The 23,578-nt window shown below is 39.5% G+C and overlaps 1 protein-coding gene across 2 annotated transcripts in view; it reads right to left on the bottom strand.

Annotated features, from left to right (window-relative positions):
• MCC (MCC regulator of WNT signaling pathway) overlaps positions 1-23,578 on the bottom strand; it is a 202,496-nt gene that overhangs the window by 146,964 nt on the left and 31,954 nt on the right. Inside the window, exon 1 of one of the 2 annotated variants that reach the window (XM_042866142.1) lies at positions 6,226-6,836. The exons of the other annotated variant lie outside the window; for it this stretch is intronic. Within the exon in view, the coding sequence (XP_042722076.1) occupies positions 6,226-6,282 (57 nt within the window). The 5' untranslated portion in view covers positions 6,283-6,836. Of the gene's footprint in view, positions 1-6,225; positions 6,837-23,578 lie in introns of those variants that run through there. 2 annotated transcript variants of the gene reach the window in all.

Below are 23,578 nucleotides of genomic sequence, written 5' to 3'. Positions count from 1 at the left end.
CTCAACATATTATTAATGCTACATTCACAGCTTACATTTGTCTTTATTAATTTCTTAGCCCATGAATCATTTCTCAAACATGTTTTCCTAGGATCAAGACATGTTGAAATATCAGGCAGATTAGTTACATGATCTCTGTATTTCTTTTTTTTTCTTCTTCTTTTTTTTTTCTTTTTATTTTCATTAGGATGCTGCAGAAGAGCATTATTTGTGCCGACAGTATCTGAGCATTTTGAGTAATCTTTTTACAGTCCTTCAATTCAACAGGATCCAAGCCTTGAAAATACTTAGTTTGTATGATAAGCAGCTCACCCAAATCCTGAAAATAAACATTCTTTGAAGTCTCTATGTTTTTTCACTGGAAATGTGATGCATCTGTCACACAAATTACATATGTTGGTCATGCCAGAAATAGTTCACTCGGTTAGACTATGGAATCAAGTTCATGTCCTAACCCATCATAAATATATCAGCGTCAAATCTATCGGTGAGTTGTTTATCAGCAGGTTTCTCTATTAATGAACTGTGGATGTCCAAATGATTCTGGAAAAGATGTCTTTCCCCTTTTACGGGATGCTTTTACCTCTGTAATTTGCCACAAGCTTCAAATAAGCTGTAGAAATCAATCAGATTTTTCAAAGAGAGATGAATAATCCATAGTAGATTAGTGAATCTGAACATAAGTGCATCCAATCCAAGAGTTTCATTCAGACTTGATAGTCACTATCCAGGAGCATGATTAATTAAGTTTCCCGTTAAACTATTCTCTTTAAATTAAACAGTTGCATCAGCATTACTTTGATCTGCGCATACTGGTTGCTGCGTTCCCTCTTGTAAAACTTAACATGTAGTGCTAGTTGTTGGCCACCTGGTCACAAACACCATTCATGTGTTCAGTTTAACTCCTGTTACAAATGAAAAAACAATGGAGCTTTGTCAAAGCTCAAGTAATTTAAGAATGCCATAATTAGTATTTGACAGTCATATTCTATCAGTTGTAAGAGCGTTATATTTTAAGGGATTGACACGAACAATTTATCACAACTCAACTATATGCTTGGGGAAACCACACACCCTCACCGGTGGAAAGATGTTTTATATTCTCTTTTTCAAAACGAGTTCCACATGCCTTTCGCATTGAAGGCCATGTCTGGCAGCAGAGAGAGGCTTCCAGTGGGAGATGGTGTTCGTGTGTTCACAAGAGTGTACTGGCATGCTTGTAAGACAGCTACAGACCATTCAGGAAGCACATGCAGTATTAGGGCGACATTTGCTCACTATCTGTCTTAGTAAGAGTGTCAAACCCAGGAAGACAACACAAGCATTACAGATCTAATCCCAGTCTTAAATGCAAACAAAACCCATTCCCTACTCCATCAGTCTATTTCCTACTATGCTTGTCTGAAAAAGCAGAGAAATACATTAGAAAGTCCCTCAATGTGGGGACTGTTGCTGCTGAATGTTTCCCTTGCCAGGGGGTCTCAGTCCAGAGTTGTGCACCTGACCCCACCTGACCTCAGACTGACCCACTGGCTCATGTACGTGACTTCAAGCCATGCAGCCCCTTCTCTTTCTGTAGTTCTCTTTCTACATGATTTTCTCCTTAAAGTGTCATTTCTAACTATAGCAGCAGCAGTGCAATGTAAATCTCAAAGAAAGAAAAAAAAGAAAAAGCAGCATTTTGTCCTACAGTCAAATTATGAAAGGCTCGGAATTTAAGCCTTTCAAATTTGGCTCTATACTTCTGCACATCTTGTATAACTCAGAAGACTTTGATGAAATTCACCTTATGATCTCATTATTTTGCTCCCCACGCAAACACAAACTTCGGATCCTATCTCCTCTTCCCCTCTTAAAACTTTTAAATATCCTATTGTTAAGTAGACAAATAAACTACTCCTTTTCCCAAGAGAAATTGACAATATGTTTGCTCTAAGCAATAAATAGGGTTCATGAACATATAGATCAGCATAAGTTTGCAAGCCACAATGGTCATTCCCTAAATAATTGAGTTCCAAACACAAACAAATTAGCACAAAGTCTGAAGTATACACCTAAATCAGTGCAGTACCTTTCGATTTCACTACTTCCTTTCTTAAAATTATGCACCATCCACTTACATAATAAATATAAAAGAAAGCAATAACATTAAATGTGTCATTTGTGTCTAAAGTGCTGAATGTACTGCAGTACAACACCAGTCCCGAGCCCACAAGAAAATCTCTTTGGCATAGTCTTGCCATCAGCAAATTCACAAGGTTCACTTTAGTGAAAACTGAGTCCAAGAATATAATTTGACTCTAATCCAAGGATATAATTTAGCCCTTAGGTAAGCAACCGAGAAAGACATTACAAAGCTTACTAATTGTACTCTCTGGATGTTCCTATTCTACGCTTTTGAACTGTCCATGATTAGACATGTGCTTTATTGCTAACAGCATTCAGCACAATGGCTGTACTGGATAAGACAACAGAATTCTGTTTCAGCACAGGATGGCTTGTGGAGGGCTTTAAGAAGAAGACTGACATGCAGTGATACCTTTCCATAAACCCTGGTTTCAGCTTGTAACAAACTGAAATTCAAGGACTTCCTGAGGAAAAGGTGGTCTCTTTGGATTTGAAAGAAGAAAATACAGATTAGACCAACCAGCTCCTTCTATACAAAGACGTCCTTCTGAAAAACTACTGGAGGAATGAATACGTACAAAGCAAATACATTCTGATTAATTAAACAAACAAACAAACCCACGAAGCAACTGTGCGCTGCGCACTGTACCTGGACGTGGTTTCGTGACACTCTTAATGTTGGTGTTAAGAGTGCACTCTGTGACTACACTTGAGGTTTACATTACTGTGCAACTAAAAAGAAAAACATCAAAAAAGGAATCTATAATTCACTTAATTTGGGTGTTATGTATGGCATACAAATAATACCCATACTCAATCAAGCCTTAAGAAGCAAACTGCAAATAACAATAAGGAGTAATGCTGACAGGTGAAAATTGTCAAAAATTTGCAGTTTGCTAACTTAGCAGAATTAAAACAGAGGTTGGTTGGACATTATTACTTGTTTACCAAAGTCTGTCCTGCATTCTCATAGAGTGCAAGAAAGAGCCATCTTGCACTTGTAGACTTCAAGGCTTTTTTTAGATTTGCATCTCTTAATGTATCATACTTCACTTTAAAAACAAACAAACAAACAAAAAAAACCCAGCTACCACCACCACAAGGAAGCCTTGCTACACAAGAACACTGTTTTCTTCTACCTCCCTACGCAGTTATAAGGTGATTCTGCTATACAAACAGCATATTGGCTAATCTATATTTTGTTCTCTGAGCAAAAGAAAGAGAAGTCTGAATGGAAAGAAAAACAGAAGAAATAGGGTACCAATGTACAGATCAATAAACAACAGCTTGGATTCCAAAAGCAGTGAATCACAAAGCACCTCACTGACCTGTGACATAAATCTGAGAGTTTTTCCCTTTTATTTATTTCTGCATGACCTTTGGAAGGGGATAAGCAATTAAGACTATCAAGATCTGTTTACAAAACTTTACAAATAGTAAATATTAACCACACACAAATGTCTACAATTACAGCTGTGTCTTTAAAAAATAAAGATGTCAATTGATTTTGCCAAAGAGAGAGCTAAATCTCAAGCAGATAAAGTCTCAACATAAATGCAATGAGCTGCAATAATTTCACTTTCTGTTTCATTTAATGCATCCATTCAACAACACATTTACTGCACCGCCAGGGCTTTGTAGTTTTCCTATTTATTTTAATAATAGTAGTTTCATGCCTAGAGCTTCACACCATGAAGAGATCAAGGCACCTACAACAAAATCTGCATCATAGCCTTTCCTGGTCTGTCATTTTTTTTGCCATGCAGACATAGGTAACAGTCCTTTTCAATATGAAAATAAGAACTGACAGTAGAGATAAAAGTGTGGGTTAATACATACTAAAACTGCACTAATTTCATCATTTCCTAACAGAACCAGTTCCAACTTTTCCCACTGAACACAATGCCACAGTCTTCCATAGATTAAAAATGAACATCGACACACAGAAAATATAATCAGAAACAAAAGAAAAGGGGAAAAGCATGACAAACTGGTGAGAAACATGGATATATAAATATGTACAGCCTTTAGTCAAGACCTCCTGTCTTCAGCAGGAGCAACCAAAGCATTATAAATCAAAAGCTGAAAAAAGTCTAACATGAACACGCAATTTACAGAGAGAAAAAAGTCAGTTGAGAAATTAGAGATAAGTAACTAACTGCATCTCAGAGTACTTGCACAACTTATCCTGAAAAACATGCTGTGTCTGTAAATTCCCCACATTTCATCAAAAACAATGTCCTACCAAAGACCAATACTGAGATTGGCTGACCTGGCCATTTGAGTAACACAGACTGAAGCATGCTTACACAAGCAGCTCAAATCACAAAAATGAAAAGCAATAGCAAAGAAATTATGATTCGCAGATGGGGAAAGCTAGGAATAAAAGAGCTTCACTGATATGTTTGCAGTCAGAAAGGGGACTACTCCTCACTTATCTTTGGCGCTAGAATATAGATTAAATCAAATATAAAATCAAGTAAATCAAATATTAAAGTAAGATTGTTGGAACAAAATAACAAAAATAAACAAGGAAAATGTTCTATGATACACGAACACCAACTTCTTTTTCACACTTCTCATGTTGAACAGCAAAGAAAAGATATAGTTCTTAAAACAACAATCTTATTTTGTGAATGAGTAAAATAAATCTGAATAGAGAACGTTCCAAGGTAGAAATGCTATGAGTAAATACCACTTGCTACAAATAACCAGGCAAATCAAGTCCCTGCAGGACTTTGCATTTTGTGTGGCCCTATAGCTTTGAAAATCAAATGCTGAAGGGACAGAAAGCAGATCAACAGGACAACAACACAAGTTAGCCAGGAACCATGCGGCAGACTTCTACAAAAAATAACTCCTACAAAAACATAACAGGCTTTTATGCTGAGTTTATGAATTCAGTTTATGCTGTGTTGCCAATACATATTCTCTAAACAATCATTAACAAAAAATAAAGTGAATTAAATTGAATTCTTTTATAGTCAGAGGAAGAATGTACATAAAATTTGTTTTATCTGCACTCCCCAGTCATAAACCTGCCAGTCATCCTGCATGACAAAGTACTGCACTCGCTAAGGTCTCAAATATTTACTCCGCTGCCCCATTCACTAGGTCACTGATTTAATTTCCATTCTACATCTCAGTGTCTCCCATCTCTGCATAATTAATCCCACAAATTGTAAACGCTTTCATTCTGCCAAGTATGTCCTATTATTTCTAATAAAACAAAAACATAAAAAAAAAAAAAAGATGCATTGCAATATAAGGTGTATTTAAAAAAAAATGGGCAAAGAAGAAAGAGAAGCATTTCAGTTACACCGGACCAAAGATTCAATTTTCTTAAAGATTACTTCAATAAATTACTTAGGGTTTTATGGCATTACTCAAATTAGCAGTTCTCAATACAAATAAACTCATAAAGATGATACATCTAAGATTTTTCATTAACTGCCAAGATATACTACTTCTAACATATTTCTTAAGTATCTACATAACATTTGATATGGCTTTAATTTCTGACTTATTCAAAATATTGACAAATGGGTTACACAAAAAACAGACATACCCGTACCTATAAGAAATAACAGCTGACTACAGTTTGCAAGGGAAAAGTAGAAAATTTCCCATGGTTTGCTTTCTTTTAAACACAGAAGGTAACATTCATCTAACGTAACAGCTTGGATAAATAGTCAAACACAACTTTGCCAATGCTGTTGTCATACCAAAAAATATTTATCATCTTCCACTGGCCTAGCTCCCTCCTAAAGTAGTTAATGTCTGCTTAAAATCAGCTGAGATCTCCGCATTTCACCCACTGTAAAGATGAACGTTGGGCATAAACACAGCTCTTGGGAGGTAAGGCAATTTCTGCTGCATGGTAACAGGAAAAAGCATCTTGACATGATTGCATCGTTTGCTTTTCACCACTTATTCAGTCTAAAGCAGTAAGAAAGTTCAGGTCATTTCCTCACTGGCACAGCAAGTTATAGCAAGTTACATATTCTATTAATTTTTAATTGCACTGCTTGCAGAGTGAAAGCCCACAAGGGGAGTGTTTCTTTTTAAAGCACAAAGAAGGGCACTGAAACTGCTTACCTCACTCAGCTCTGCAGGAGAGTCATTTCCATATTTCAAAGCAACTCCAGAATTCATGATGAGACTTCTCGGGGCTTGATGATTTCTGCAGGTTTTAATGCTTCTTCAAAGATTTGTTTAACCCATTCAATACTTTCTTCTCCGATCTTTTTCTGCCGAATATTCTGCTCTAGACAGCCATTTTTACTCCACATTAATTGTTAACATTAACAATCGAAGACCTTCTAAAAGAGCAAAACTAGTTTCCACTTCACATACAATCCACTGCTGCTAGTGATTTGCTAATACCATGGAGGGCTCAGAAAATCCCAGGAAGAAGCTGCTTGCCCAGGGCTGCCTCAGTCCATCCGCAAGTCGTGCTTCACCTCTGCTGTATGTTTTATGCTGCTCTTTTCCGCAACTCCATTTAAGGACATCTCATAGTGTTGCTTAATGTACTCAGAACAATTTGGTGAGCTCTGCTCAAGTTCACAGAGAAAATAAAAGCAGAGCTGCTATGGTCTTCAGTGCTCGGGAAGGAGAAGAAAAGAAAGCTGCTGTCTCAGAGACAAGCCAGTGCTGCACTTCACGCTGAAGTTTCCCTTTCCAGCGAGCCCGGAGTTTAAGTGGTTTATGATCAAACACAGCTGTCTTGCTGCTGGCTAAAGGGCGCATGGAAGGGGCGGTACTAAGCAGAGAGTGGGAGGGAGCGAGCTATAGAGAGTTCATTTTAGAATTACAGCCATCTTTCCAGCTTTTTGTATATTAATTGCCATACCAAAACTATAAAACTAAGCAAGTAACAGGAAATGCCACCTGGACAACAATGAAGTTGAATTCCTACTTCCTTGTTCCCACCAGCAATTCAGTAAAGAAAGTTGGGTGGTTCTGAGGGGGGGATCTGTAAAGATTTTGAAAGGTAGTAGTAAACCCAATAGCACCTTTAGAAAGCAGCAGATTTTACGTAACACACAAGCATTTTACAAAGGCTTTGGGGTGATGCTACATAAAGAAGAAACCATTTGCTTTCAGACCCAGTAAAAAATCTAGAAGCAATCTTAACAATATAGATTTGATGACATATTGTGCCCACTGCAAGAACAAAAAAAATTCTTTTCCCACTCCCAGTCTCCCCTAGAATCTAGTGGCAGCCCTACACTCCTTGCAGTGCTGGATTATGCTACACTTATAATTAGGGAATGTCATACTCTCCAGCTGAAACTTTCCTGATCATCTTACTACATTTTATAACAAGAGTGCCAAGTCCTGAGAAGAGTCCAAAAAAATCCATGAGAAACAGGAATAAATGTGATATCATTTTCTGGGTGCTTCTCCTTCCCCAGATACTTCCCCAATACCAGGAACTGGCTCAGGGGGGCAAGGACAATGCCACAGTCTCTTTGCAGACATTTTTCTTTTATTCCCCAGGTCTATTTTCACGCTACTTTTTTCTTTTTTCTGTATTCTGTATACTCTCATTTGCTTTTGGTAATCTGTACTTTTGATTTCATGTCTTTTTTTCATGATCAAGCACTACCTCTAGCTTTCGTTATGTTCTTCATTGAGAGTATCTTTCCAGCTTTACCTTCATGTTCCATTCCAACTCTACATTTTGTGCTTCTTGGTATTCCTTACTCATCTGCTTTGTACCTGACATGTTTCAATTTTCCTTTCCTCAAGTAATGACAAGGGGCTGCACTGCTCTCTGCTGGCAGATCGCTGCTATCTCAGCCACCTGAGATCAGTGTCACAACGGGCAGACAGCACCAACGAGGCCAGGAACAGGCAGAGTTCTCTAGTCAGCAGGGTGGAGCAGTACAACCGGTGTAGTTTTGTGTACAGATTTCCTGTGCATTAAAAATGTTGTTCTTTATAGTGGTTCTGTATATTGTCTTACCTCATTTCTCATACAAGAGGAAAAGAGCTTCAGTTCAAAAGCTCCTGCAGCTGATACAGTGCATTTTAAAACATTTCATCTTTTCCAAGCCATGTCTTCTCAAGTGGGAGGGTAACAAACTTTCTATACTTTACATCAGTATCCCTACTAACTCCTATACTCCCTCACAGCTGCTTGGAATTCCCTGTGAGTTTATATTTGTACAATTCTGGCACTTGTGTCAAAGGTTCATCAGTGCAGGCATGACCCCAGAATTATCTAAGAATAAGAACATCAAGGGCTGGGCAAGCCTTCCAACTTGCTGAAGCAGCTGGAGGAGTGTGAGAAATTGCTGGCTATAAATAACTCAGTGGTGTGCTTCCAGGGTAAGAAGCATGTCTAGAACTACATCCTCATGCTGATAAACATGGTAAAGGCATTGCCAGGGGGACCCCCAGGGGGGGCTGCAGGGCGGGATTGCGATGCCTTGTTCTTACAGTGTCACTGTTGGTCACCAAGGGTAAACCACCCACAGGAAAGGTGAGGGTGTGTTGAGTTGCCACCTCTTAGAAGTGTGAGCCTGTCTAGGGCAGCCCTGAGTGTTTTCAAGGCCTTCAGCCCCCAAAAGAATGTCAATATACGAAAGACATTGAGGTGCTGCACCAGGTTCAAAGACAGGCAACAAAACTGGTGCACGGTTTGGGGAATATGCCCTACAAGGAGCAACTAAAGGAACTGGGGCTGTCTAGTCTGGGGAAGAGGAGGCTAAGGAGAGACCTTATTGCAGTCTTCAAATACCTGAAAGGTGACTGCAGTGAAAGCAGGGCTGGTCTCTTCTCACTGGTGACAGGTGACAGGAGAAGGGGAAATGGCCTCAAGTTGTGCCAGTGGAGGTTTAGGTTGGATATGAGAAAAAACTTCTTTACAGAAAGGGTTATTAAGCACTGGAATAGGCTCCCCGTGGAGGTGGTTGAGTCACTATCCCTGAATGTATTTAAAAAACCACCTGGATGTGGTGTTCAGGGACATAATTTAGTGGTGGGTTGTTAGATTTAGGGTAGTATGGTTTGGCTGCAGTTGGACTTGACGATCTGGAAGGTCTTTTCCAATCAATTCTATGATTCTAAATACACAAGGAGTTGGAGAAGGTGGAATTGGACTCAATGATCTTTATGGATCATCTTATCCAACTTGGATTTTACAATTCAGTTTAAAATTAAAAAATAGTTTTGGCTCATGGGCAAACTAATGAAGTAGTTAAACCAAACGGAAGATAAATTATTTTACTTCAATTCCAAAAGACACCCACTGCAATTGTTACAAGCTGCACTGAGTGGTACACTCAGATGCACTGACGATTGTACACTACATAGTTGGAAAGCATCGATAATTCTTTAACTTAATGGGTACTGCCAGTGCCATTTCAATGTGTTCTGAAGTCCTTAAAAACTTACCATGTTTTTCTACATTACAGTGTTAGCTAAGGCTAAATGCATCATCTCTCCAAGATAATTACATCACAATTTTTAAATTTTTAAATACAGAATATTTCTAAACATCAGAAGATGTAGAACTTGTTCCCCTGTGAAAATTCAAATTATCTAGCATTTCTGAGTCTATTTCCTGATTCAGTGAAAGCATTACACCGCAAGATTAAATTCCTAGATAGATTACACTACTGTTCAGTTTCACTTTTTCCAGATACAAGAGATCTAATGCAGTAGCAAGTACTAAGAACTTCACTGAAGCCAATGCACACTCTCTCTTTGGCCTCAAGAATGCAAATTTTGTACTGCCGCAGAGAGAATAGAGAGCCTTGTGATTCAGCATGAGAAGTGCCTACTGAGATTAATCCTTACCTATTCCTGACTGTTCATTCTCTGTCTCCTAACTTCATTCCTCAACTAGGATAACAATGCTCCCTTTCCCTCAACCCAGTGTTTGCCTTTGCTTTTAGCATCTACTTGCATTGGGATGTGCATATGTAAGTACATAGGTGGATGCAAGGGGTACAGGAACCTCTTAATATACAGCTGTACACTTCTTGGCCCAAAGGAAGATTTTCTGAGGGATACCTCAGTTTGTGCTCCCATAATAGAAACGAGAAGGAGTAACAAAAAAAGTGGAATGAAATCAGCTGTCACTGAGGCTAACAGAAAAGGGCGTCCTCCAAAAGAGTTCTGTCAAGAAGGAGATACTGATCTCCCACTCACTCTCAGGGCATTCTGGTCAATTACTGCTTTCTCTACCTCTAAAGCACTCACAATGCATACTGCTTGTAAGTAAGTGCATTTGCGCTGACAGATTTTTCCCAAGATAATTTCAGAATTATCCAGTAAAAACCATTAGTGTCGCCAGTTTACTGACTGTGGATCTAATTCTATGGCCGCTCTACTCTGTTACTCTTTTAAACCTTTATTAACAATCATTTAAATGTACCAGAGATGTACTGAGGAGTCTACCCTTTGGCCTGAATAATCATTGAGTAAAACTGACATTATCTGTAATAGTATTCTTTTGGGACAAGATGCAACTCTTAGAATATGGGAAAACTTTGCATCACCATAGTTATTTTACAAGGTCTCGCCCTTACAAGATATCTCTGTTTCTTAACAGTTACTGTTGCAGGTGTGACCATTGCCACATATGAATTTTCCGTCCTTGACAGCTGCACACAGAAAGACATAGCATAAAAAGTTATCTGTTAAATACATTTAGAACACGTTTTTCAGTACACAGTGCATACCATTCTCTAACAAGCAACTTCACTCTGCATGCAACATGCACAAATAGCCAACCACAATTCCAGAACACGTGGAATAAGACCTTGCTTTGTTTTGTTTAACTATCACTGCAATCAAAATGACACTGAGTGGAATTCACTAAGCAGTTAGTTTGTTTCAGCATCATCTTTATAATTAGAGCAGCACTCTGTACAATGCCCCACACAAATGAATTCCACATTCATATACTGCAAACCTACTACACACAACTTGAGCACGTTCTTGTACTCAATCTGGCACAAAATATACATTGCCAACATTTAAATTTCAATGGACAAATGGGAAATCCAATACAATACTTAGATAATGCTTCCAGACAACTTTTTATTCCACAGCATTAATGCACTATTACCTAAAAGGGGGAGCCTAAAAGGATCACAGGTTCTTCTTGATGCCAACTGTTGCCATTTAATGCCAGTGAAGAGTATGCATCTAGGGTTAGAGAACAAAAAATCCAACTCATCTGAAACGATTCTAAGTAACACCAAAGAATGGAACTGTCTCTGAAAAACACGAGCAAATTTATCTTCTTTCATTCAATCACATCATCTTGATTAGTCTAAAACATCTAGAATAATGCAATTACCAAAAAGCACTTCAATCAGATGCTCTCACCCCTTCACCCTTCTCCAAATACTTAATCCACTCAAAAAGCCGTGTCCTTGACCCAACCGGTCTCCATGGGACTCTACATTTGATCCTTTTTTCAGTTCTCCAGTATTTCATGCCATGCAGCCACTCACCAACTTGTCAGCCAGCCACTCTCATTTTCTGTCATTTCATCGAAAGCCATCACATTCATTTTGATTCTCTCTGACACCACTAAGCCTTAAACATAAGGTCAGAACAGGAGGAGGACCAGGGAGTAAATGTCTGCTTGTTATTAATGTTTGAGATATGTCTGAGAGGACAACAGGGAAAGACGGCAGCAATTTCTACACAGCTTTTATCTTGCAACCACCTAATTATCCTCGCCGTTCATCTACTCCTTGCTTAAAACAAGGGCATTCTTTGAATGTTCTTTTTGAACATTGTTCATGTCATCTTATTTCTGCTTAGCTTCCATTCATCATCTAGTATTCCTTCCGTTCTGTCACGTATTCTACTTGTCCAGATGCCAGGCAATGAGGCAGGCAATGGGCACCAAATGGAACACAGGAGGTTACCCTGATCATCAGGCAGCACTTCTATGCTGTGCAGGTGATGAAGCGCTGGCATGGAGAGGATGCGCAGTCTCCTCCGTGGAGACCTTCAAAAGCAGTTCGGATGTGGTCCTAGGGACCTTGCTCTGAGTGTCCCTGCTGCATCAAGGGTAGATGGATCCAGAGCTCTCTGCCAACATCAGCCATTATGCAGTTCTGTGACTAAGTATAAGGAAACTTCACTGAATTCATTTTTAGCCTCTAAGATCCTGGCAGCTGTTTTGATTTGACCTTCCCAGAAGCAGCCTGTAGTTCTGCATACTTACTGTACTAAGATCATTTTTAATAATATCACAGAATCACAGAATCACAGAATTGTAGGGGTTGGAAGGGACCTCCAGAGATCATCGAGTCCAACCCCCTTGCCAAAGTAAGTTCCCTACAGCAGGTAGCACAGGCAGGCATCCAGGCAGGTCTTGAACATCTCCAGAGAAGGAGATATGTGCATGGCTAAATCCTACCTTTAAGATACTTGCATTTCCACTTTAATAGAACATGTGTTTCCTTATGTTTATCAGATGTGAATTAAAGCTCTTTCAAAAACTCTCACCTATGTAATAATGAATTGCCAGTACTCCTCTCCTGCATCTCCACTGTATTTTTCCCAATCCCTGACTGGGAAAATGAGAAATCAGATATTCTCTTATTTCCATATCTTTTCCTTCATACACTCTTATTTATGGCTCTCGCCCTCACTCCCCACCTATGCTCTCATCTGTGTAAACATTCAGGTCTCCCAGCTGATTAGCTGCCCACTTCTCTTTTACTCTAAGACATCCATGTGTGGTCAGTCTGAATTTACCTTTTCTAATTATAAGTCTTCTCTCCACAGGCTTCTGATACCACTGGCATATTAAACAAATGATTCCCTGAGCTGGACCTGTGCATAAGTGCTCACACTGACACAAAGAAGACAGAGGGATTCCAGCCCCTCATCCAGGCATCCCATTTTGACATGAAGGGTCACTATCCCTTTTGAATGCTTAACAGATTAACTGATGAGTACTTTCTGACAATGTGTGTATATATATACACGTGTGTGTGTACATATATACACATACACACACACGTTTACCAGTGTGTAACGTGTGATGTAATGTGTAATGTATGATGTGATGTGTAATGTATATATGTATCAATATTACAGAGTTTGGATTCACTGAAATGTTGTACTTAAAACATTTTCAATCAAATGAATTCTGTAAATGCAAGACGATTTCTGTTTATTCAAGGCAACCCTGCTTTTCTATTAGGTAAATATCAGGTAAACAACATCCATTTAAAAAGTAATAGGCAGTAATAGGCATCTTTTTAAAAATATATAAAGTAGAAAGATTCAATGTCTTTTTCTCCCTCAAATTATACCTCGAAGTAGGTGAAGTAATAGGAAATTTAGTGTAGGAAATTAAAGATGTCTATATTAGGGCACAATCTTGCTTGTGTACATCAGTGGGGTTCTTATTTCATTATCAGCTCTTCATAGACCAGATACTGCTCTTGCTGAAATTCAAGTAGTTTGTTTTGATTGCTTTCTCCCATGACAAAAAGTAGAATTAACCAACACAGAGCGATACAGCTATCATCATTATCTGTCTCCCGGCTGAGAAAAGGCAATATGATTTTGCAGTATCAAATGAAGCAATCGTACTGAAAAATATCTTCACAGAAAGCAGAAAGTATAATTGATAGCAAGTATGTGTAAAGAAATATTCAATTTCCTTTGCACTGGCACCAATATTATTATCCCAAACAGCTAAGCTGACAACCATACATTCATTAGAAAAAAAGAGAGCATAAAGAGAAGCAGGGAATTTGAATGATGACAGTGTTTTATACTGCCTCAGCTCAATATCCCAAATCCAAGAGTGACAGAAACGGTTCCAGAGAACAGAAGCATCTTAATGAATTTAATCATGGCACTGATAGATTTCTGTGCAAACCCTGCCTTGTCTCACGTGGTTGACAGAATAATGGTTGATTTCTGCATTATAACCAAACAAGCACTGAACTGGAAAAGCACTTTGGAGTCCTTTTTCAACTGTGCATAGATACATTTTCAAAATTACTATATATTATGTAAGCAAAACATAAGTGTTTTGTATATGTATAAAAGGGGAGAAGAAGTAAGTTCTCTCATCTTTATTGTAAATGAGGGTTCATAGAAGTTCACCACTACCAACCACAACTACAGGGCAACAGAGATCAAACAGAAAAGCTGCTAATACAAAATTGCCTGTGACTAGAGCTGCAGGGTAATCTTTTTGGCATGCTGGAATGCAGGAGGTTAATGATGCTTTAGCAGACTAATGCTAGGTTCAGCTTAATGTTGCCAAGCAGGTAATATTAATTCTATATTATGTACATGTGCAGTGATGACAGCTCAATGTATAAGATGAATTGCTCTTCATCTCAGACAACTGGAGAAAAAAAGATGTTGGGAAAAGTGAAAAGATAATAGCTCTTGCACCAGGGCCACAGCTCTCTTAACTACAGCAAACAAAAACAGATGCATAAACAGCTTCTTAGCATAGAGAAGTTGAGGAGGACAGTATACAAAGTACTTGCAATTAAGTTAAATTCAAAGTTTTGAAATTCAGTACCTACACCTTCAAAACATCTACTTAAACACACTTATTAAGATTCCCCTTTCTTATAGCACCTGATCGGTATGTGCTTGTTCCAATCATACAATAAAAATTCCAGAACTGTGTTAAAACCCATCATTCTATGCACTTCATCTTCCTTACATACTGGTGAAGAATACTGTTCATCTGTTTCACAAAAGTTCCAATTAAAAGCATCACCAAAAAGATCTACTTGAACTCACATACACTGTGCCAAAACCCATAACTCTGGGCTGATAGAAATTCTAAAAAGATTCAAACAAAACAAATTAAAAACAAAATAAAACAAAAGGAACCTCAGGACAGAGTTGTTAGAAGGAGGATATAACATTTATCATCTAATGTGGTAATGGTGTTACTGTGCTATAGAAAGGAAGTTTCAAAAAAGTTTATAATTTGTTTTTGCTCAGCTGTACATTCCAGAAACTACATATCAGCATAGACGATTCTTGACAGAAATAATCCATGATCTCAATTTTAACTTCAAAAAGGAGAAGCTGGACACTACTAGAAGGATAGACACAGAAGCCAGGATTCTATGAACATACTGCATAATCCTATTACACCTTATGAGAGCTTCAAGCAAACAAATTCCATTGCAGCGCTCGCTCGAGATCAAAGATAAACAGCTTCCACATTCCCAAACATTAAAAATGTCCATCAAACAAAACCATCTGGTTTTCTGAAGAGCCTGAATCTACATTCCCATGATCAGGTTTTATTTTAATGGCATTCTCAGGCCTTATTTTAAGCCCTGTGGAACGGAAATGACATCCACCTTGGAAGCAAAGGCACAAAAGGCACACGTTATCTTAGGCAAAGATCTTTTATGATAAGCGGGCTCCATCTTCCAGGCCACCAAAATACTGTTCAACTTCAAGCTTCCCTAGATTTCAGATGAATTAATAATTAACCTATATTTTTATGCTAATAGATTTTGGGGGGATAAAAAGAAACTGTAGTAACATTTGAAGATAGAACACAGAACATCAGTGCGTTTAAAGGGAGAAGGGGCAGAGATCTGTCTCCGGCTATTTAGTATTATTTATTTACTACTATTTAGTACTATACACTAGCTCCAAATAGAACTAGCTAGCAAATACAGAACACATCCCCTGACAAAATAACTTGGGAAGAATCAGTGTGAACAACTAATTCAGCTCTGGTTTATCCAACAGAGCACATACAGCACTGAACAAATTCCCTGAAACACATGAAATGTAGGTGCTTTTTGTCCACAGTAGTCTCATGCAAAGGTAGATAGGGCATTATGCTCCTATTCAAATAGATGTGCTTTGGGAAAATGGGATACTTGATGCTTTGATGTCTGAAATTTCTGTATGTAAGTGAAAGGGTAGGGAAGCTGAAGGAGTGGAGCTTCCCAAACTGAGGAACTAGTAGGCTTAATTTAAAAACAAGGAAAACTTAGAAGAGAACAAAAAGGAGCAGATTTCACCAGAAAAGGATGCATCAGTATTACCAAGTTACCAAACTGTAAAAACTTAGAAATGAAATGAGACACTAAACAGTATGGGTTCATTAGTTGGGATGTGGAATCTAACCATGGTACAGGTGTGTCTTCAAACTTCCTTGACGCTTTCCTTAAAAAAAATTCCCCAAAGAAATACCTGGATGATTGCAATACCAAAAATGATTGCAATTTAATTTAAGCTGATGGCTATGCATTAAGCAAGTGAGAAAATGGTTCATCATTAGGATTGCTATAAGACTAGATCCTTACTAAATAAAAAAGGCTCTCTTTTACACGAGTCTCACATCTCTGTGAAGTCCTCTGTTCTCACTCGCCTGCAGAAGTATTTCTGCTTTCTTCAACAACCAGACAATCTTTCCTGTACTTAAAGAGTCAGTTTGAAAAAACAGATTCATCAGATTAGTTCAAATGAAGCTTAGCAAAATTACAGTGCATACACAAAGGTTTACAGCTGGGGGAGGAGTGCAGACGAGAATGCTATGCTCTTTTAAGGAGTAACATTTTTGTTCCCTTAACATGAACACTGGTGAGCTGTGCCAAATAAAAAACTGATTGAGAGAAGCAGATTCCTGTTACCAGTTGATAGTCTTAGCATATCAGTAAGGAAAAACTTTTAGTTACATAGGCACATCTTCTGCTAGATGCATAGGATACAACCCTAGAAATATCAGCTGGTTGGCTTACAGTCAAACAGGGAGGTAAAACATCCAGTAAGAGAATAACACAATGCAGTGTCAGATGGTCTGAAGTGCTAGAGAAAAGGCTGGACAAAGATTAAATTTAGCACTTTAAATTTCAAACAAAATGTCCTGTGTGAATATATGTAAAATACCAAGCATCCCCACAACATTATCTTCCTACAGTACTAAGCATGTTTCATAACATTAAGGCACTGCAAGGAATCATTACATCTTAAATGCTCAATAACTTGACAGTAGTATTGAATTTACATGTAGATCACTATTTAGTTTTTACTAATTCAGATTTTACATGCATTTCACAAGCCCATAAATGGCTTTTTTTGACAGAGTGAAATAAAGAGTGAAATAGGCTAACAGTGCTTTTTCCAGTAGATATTCAGAACTGCACTACAATCTGAAATGAATGCAATACACAATGATAATCTTAAATATGACATTTTATAGACAGAAGATTATCTTCAGTTTCATGTTTGCTTAATTATGACACAAATCTTGCAGGTAGAAAAGGAAAAGCCACCTATCCCTTAAAAAATAAATAGTAGTTTATGCAGTATTATCACTATATCATCACTTATAACCTATGTCAACTAAAAAGAATATCTTTCTCAAAACAATTGCTCTAGCTGTTTTAACTTGCGGCTCAATTATCCTGAGGAAAAACTAGCAATGCAAACAACTACTGAGTCTGACAAAGAGGTTATCTCAGTAGTACCTATTTGCAGAACACAGTCCTTTCCTAAGACAAAGACATTGCCTTCTCATCTGTAGTGATAGTGGTAAGAGAGTAATTTCAATACAATCATATATAGCTTTACTATGAATATTCACAGTATGCCTTTGTTCTTCACAATCTTTTGAGTTGTTTATCTAGCAGAGATGGTAACTACATTTGGCACTGATGGTCCACAGCCAGAACTAAGCTTAGGTTAGTCACCTTAATCCCACTGTACAGAAAAGATCCCCCATCACACACAGATGCACGAACAAAGCATCCATTCAGATTCTCCACAAAGTTTTTAATGTCTCCAACTGAGATACACAAACAGGAAAGTCAGGCAGAATTAGCTGAAGAATAACATATTCCAAAGGTGTTACAAAAAGATGCTTTAGCTTTCTTATTCTCTATGGAGGCATTCCAAAATCAGCTCCCTTTACAATGAGAAATGAATGCAGATTTGGCAGGTGGAGCAATTCAGAACAATACTCTAGACACATCCATCTTGCACTGACAGCTCTGTTCAAGATGAAGCAGGATCATTCCTGCTTCGTCACCGGTCAAAACAAAGAGATGCTGCAGGAAGCAATTTTGGCAAGTCTGTAAATTTGCCCTCCCTGCGTTAGTAAGAACATGCAAATATGTGGCTCTTTCCTTGAAGAGGAAAACAGCAACACAAGCTCCTAAGAGCAAGTGGTCACGAAGGCATCCTAACACAGACTTATTCTCAAAAATACAGCTCTATTCTTCCCCTCTGCAAGTTAATCATACTCCCACCAAACCTTTCCTCAATGTTTTCAACTAAATGAGCGGTATCTATATAACTGTCGTGTCTTTGGAAGGAAAAATCAGTAAAGGATCCCAGATCTAATCAATTCAAACACTGGACAGTTTAAACATCTATCAATATCCTCTAGGCCACATTCTTGAAATTTAAAATCTTTGTGCAAAGATTTTCTGAACAAAAAATCCAGTTATTTCCATCTGACAGAATAAAGGTGCGAAATCACATCATCATGGCAAATCAAATCATCCCTGTTGGTTCCACTCATGTAAATGTAGGCATTTGTGACAACAAATACATTCATCTTACCAACACTGAACTTTGGTGATGGAAACAAACAGCACACAGAAATGCATGAGTATTATTTGTATGCATGCATTCAACTCAAAGAAAAAAAAGCATCAAGTTTATCTAGTCTATTTTTATCATGTACAAGGACAATACAAAAAGAGAACTAAATGTCTTCTAATTTAATTCCTTCAGATTATTAAAATTCACTGCAATTCCAATATGAAACGTGTATATCATATTGAAATGTTGTCCTGTATGAAATTTTCAGAGAACAGCACTTTATTTCTTTGTCACTGGACAGTTGGACTGGATGATCTTAGCGGTCTTTTCCAACCTTGGTGATTCTATTATTCTATGATCTCTTGCAAAAGAGGAATGCTGATCCTCCTGACAGCAGCATGGGGAACAAATCAAGACTGCATAACTCTTAGCAATTGAGCAGATATGACACCACCAAATCAGTTATTTCTCTGGTTACAAAACTATCCACACTACTGATTCTCATCCAAATTTGCAGATTCCAGTACAAATGAAAAACAAATCAGCAACATGTACCCTCCTGACAGAAATAATTTGAAATACTTCAATTCTTTGCTACCCATGAAATACATTTCAGTTTGCATCCAAGTGCAATTAAAAAACAAGCTCATAGATGACTACATTTGGAAGACGTATCAAGGTTCTTGTGAAAGATAACTGCAGTAGTATTTAACCTACTCGCATGAGCAGGTGCATCATTAGTAGGTGGTGACAGGTCACGTGAAAGGTTAATATGTTAGTCATAAATACTGGTAACAAAGTGAAAAACGATAGAGAAATGTGTTGAGTGAGGAATATCACCTATGCTTTAGGAGTATGTAAAGAATGTCTTTAGCCCTACTGCAGAATCACAGAATCACAGAATCACAGAATCACAGAATCACCCGGGTTGGAAGGGACCCCAAGGATCATGTAGTTCCAACCCCCCTGCCTAGCAGGGCCACCAAACATACACATTCAGATCAGGTTGCCCAGGACCCCGTCCAACCTGGCCTTAAACACGTCCAAGGACGGGGCATCCACAACCTCCCTGGGCAGCCCGTTCCAGGGCCTAACCACTCTCCTAGTAAAGAACTTCCCCCTAACATCCAACCTAAATCTTCCCTCCCTCAACTTAAAACCATTTCCCCTAGTTCTGCTGTTATCAGCCCTTTTGAAGAGTTTACTCCCCTCCTGGGTGTAGGTTCCCTTCAGGTATTGATAGGCTGCAATGAGGTCACCCCGCAGCCTTCTCTTCTCCAGGCTGAACAAGCCCAACTCCCTCAGCCTGTCCTCATAGGGGAGGTGCTCCAGCCCCCTGATCATCTTAGTTGCCCTCCTCTGGACCCTTTCCAAAATCTCAATGTCTTTCTTGTACTGAGGGCTCCACACCTGGACACAGTATTCCAGATGGGGCCTCACAAGAGCCGAGTAGAGAGGGACAATCACCTCCCTGTCCCTGCTGGCCACCCCTCTCCTGATGGAGCCCAGGATCCCATTTGCCTTTCGAGCTGCCAGAGCGCACTGCTGGCTCATATTCAGTCTCTCGTCCATCAGGACCCCCAGGTCCTTCTCTGCTGAGCTGCTCTCAAGGACCACTCCTCCCAGCCTGTACAGGTGCCTGGGGTTCTTCCGGCCCAAATGCAAAACCTTGCACTTTGCCGTGTTGAACCTCATCAGGTTCACCCGAGCCCAGCCCTCCAGCCTGTCGAGGTCCCTCTGAATGGCATCCCTTGCTTCCACCGTATCAACCGCACCACTCAGCTTGGTGTCGTCAGCAAACTTGCTGAGGGTGCACTCAATTCCCTCATCGATGTCATTAATAAAGATGTTAAAGAGCACCGGTCCCAAGACAGACCCTTGGGGGACACCACTTGTTACCGGCCTCCACCTGGACATAGAGCCATTGACCACCACCCTCTGTCTGCGGCCTTTCAACCAATTGCTTATCCATCGGGTCGTCCACCCATCAAATCCACTTCCCTCCAATTTGGAGATGAGGATGTGGTGGGGGACCATGTCAAAGGCCTTGCTCAGGTCCAGGTAAATGACATCGGTCGCCTTCCCTTCGTCCATCAATGCCGTCACTCCATCATAGAAGGCCACAAGATTAGTTAGGCATGACCTTCCTTTGGTGAAGCCGTGCTGGCTGTCTCGGATCACATGCTCATTCTTTATGTGACCGAGCATGTTGTCCAGGAGGATCTGTTCCATGATCTTCCCAGGCACGGAGGTGAGACTCACCGGCCTGTAGTTCCCCGGGTCCTCCCTGCTCCCCTTCTTGTATATGGGAGTGACATGACCCTTCCTCCAGTCGTTCGGGACCTCACCTGACAGCCACGACTTCTCAAATATGATGGAGAGCGGCTCGGCAACCACCTCAGCCAGCTCCTTCAGGACCCTGGGATGCACGCCATCCGGCCCCATAGACTCGTATTCATTCAGTCTAAGGAGGCACTCTCGGACTTGCTCTGCCCTTACAGTGGGGAGGGATTTACCTCCTTGGTCCCCACATAGAGGTTTGGGGATGCAGGGCTCAGGGACGTGAAAAAGACTAGAATCCTGGCCACCAGTGAAGACCGAGGTGAAGAACTCATTCAGCACCTCAGCTTTCTCTTCATCTGTTGAAGCCAGTTCTCCTTTTAAATTTACCAAAGTAGGTACGCCCGTTTTGGCCTGTCTCTTCTGGGCAATGTACCTGTAGAAGGTTTTCTTATTGTTTTTCACGTCCCTTGCCAAGTTCAGTTCTGCCTGCGCCTTGGCTTCCCTGATCCCACGTCTGCAAGTCCGGACGGCATTCCTGTACTCTTCCCAGGTGACACAGCCTTGTTTCCAGAGCTTGTACACCCGTTTCTTCGCCCTCAGTTCTCTCAGCAGGTCCTTGCTGAGCCAAGCCGGTTTCCTACCTCGCCTGCCCACTTTCTTAACTTGCTTTACTGCACAGTTTTAAACCAAAAGGATTTAATTTAAGTAACAAGAAAAAGTTTTCAAACAGGAGAAATGCTAAGATGTTCGTAGAAAAAAATTAAAAAAAAAAATAATATTACAGTCTCTAATCAGAAAGCATCCATGTTAAGAAACATAATTTTTTTTTCAGAACACCAAGTCTGAACCATGAACACCTACAAAGAAATATAAAAAACATTCCTTTCAAAAGAATGTCTGTATGGCCTGTATGGATATATCGGGGAGATGTTCAACTGCCTAGAACTGTTCATAACAGCAGGATGACACAGAAAGGCTCTACTCTGCTTCTTCATAATCATTTTGAAGGAGATTAAAAAATCTCTGGCTAACTATAGGAGCATTTAAAATACCTGGAGAAGTATCCACACATCACCTGTTTTAAAATATTTGCTCTTCTATAAAACAGTTGTACAAAAAGAAATACAACTTCCAAACAGCAGAAAAGCAGTTACTAGTGATCCATTAGAGATTTTTTAGGTAACCCTAGTGAGAGTACAAAGCAGTTTGTCCAGCTTCTGTACAAATGGAAAAGTTCCCTGGACTAAACCCACAAAAATGTGAAAGCTAAAATCTGTGATTTCTGAAAATGAATACAAGAGAGCTGAGAGGTTTGACATTGTGTTAAATAAGGTAGGTAAAACAATATGAGAAAGAGACACAGAAGGAAGTAACCATAACAAATCACATCTCTAAGGCAATGTCTCTCCCATTACAAGTCTAAATTGAGACTGTAGTAAACAAGCCTCTCATTATTAATAGTATAAATGAAATAAATGGAAATAGTGAAAAACAGAGTAAATATTCTCTCAATTTTCTCTCACCCCTCTTCTCTGTAATAAAGCCACAGCAAAAATTTGCATATACCTCATGACACCGGTGCTTAGCAGGGGTCAAATGAAGATGCTGCGAAGATTGTATTCATCTACATATAAATGAGAGATATCTGATTGTACTGTAGTTTCAAAGACCATAGAAAGAATATTTAAAAGCAGAAGTGTAACATCCTTGTAAAAAACAAACATCAGGTAACTCTCAAAACCAGAAGCATGAACAAAACTTAGAGATGGCAGTAAAGAGAAAGCTATTACATTTGGAGATCTTCACTTCTTCTGAGGCTTCCTGTTTTTAAAGTATCTACCTGTCAGAGCAGTGCAGTATCACAGAATCATAGAATTATTAATATTGGAAAAGACCTCTAAAATCATCTGGTCCAACCCCCAACTCATCCCCACCATGCTCACTAAGATGTCTCTCAGTGCCATATCCACAAGGTTCTTGACTCCTCCAGGGACTGTGACACCACCAGCTTCCCCAGGCAGCCTGTTCCAGTGCCTGACCATTCCTCTGGAGAAGAAATTTTTCCTCACATCCAACCTGAACCTCCCCTGGCACACTTTAAGGCCATTCCCTCTTGTCCTATCACTAGTTATGCAGAAGAAGAGGCCAACCCCACCTTGCCACAACCGCCTTTCAGGCAGTTGAAGGGTGATAAGGTCTCCCCTGAGCCTCCTCTTCTTCAGACCGAACAATCCCAGTTCCCTCAAGCATTCCCCAAAAGACCTGTGATCTAGACCCATCACAGCTTTGCTGCCCTTTTCCAAACACGCTTCAGGATCTCAATGTCTTTCTTGTAGTGAGAAGCCTAAAACTGAGCACAGTGCTTGAGGTGTGGCCTCATCAGTGATGAATAGAGAGATCACCTCTCTGCTCCTGCTGGTAACACTATTTCTGATACAAGCCAGGATGTCATTGGCATTCTTGGCAACTTGGGCACACTGCTAGCTCATGTTCAGCTTAGTGTCAACCAACACCTCTAGGTCCATTTCCTCCACACAGGTTACCAAAGCCCACCACTTCTGAACCAACATCAGTCAGGGGTAACATAAGAAGAGAACACATTAATATGTACTCATCTTGAAAC

This window comes from Lagopus leucura, unplaced genomic scaffold, assembly GCF_019238085.1.
Source record: "Lagopus leucura isolate 7727_CA_CO unplaced genomic scaffold, USGS_WTPT01 Super-Scaffold_810, whole genome shotgun sequence".
Lineage (NCBI taxonomy): Eukaryota > Metazoa > Chordata > Aves > Galliformes > Phasianidae > Lagopus > Lagopus leucura.
The sequence above is the reverse complement of the archived record's forward strand: the minus strand, read 5'-3'. Positions and strand labels throughout refer to the sequence as shown.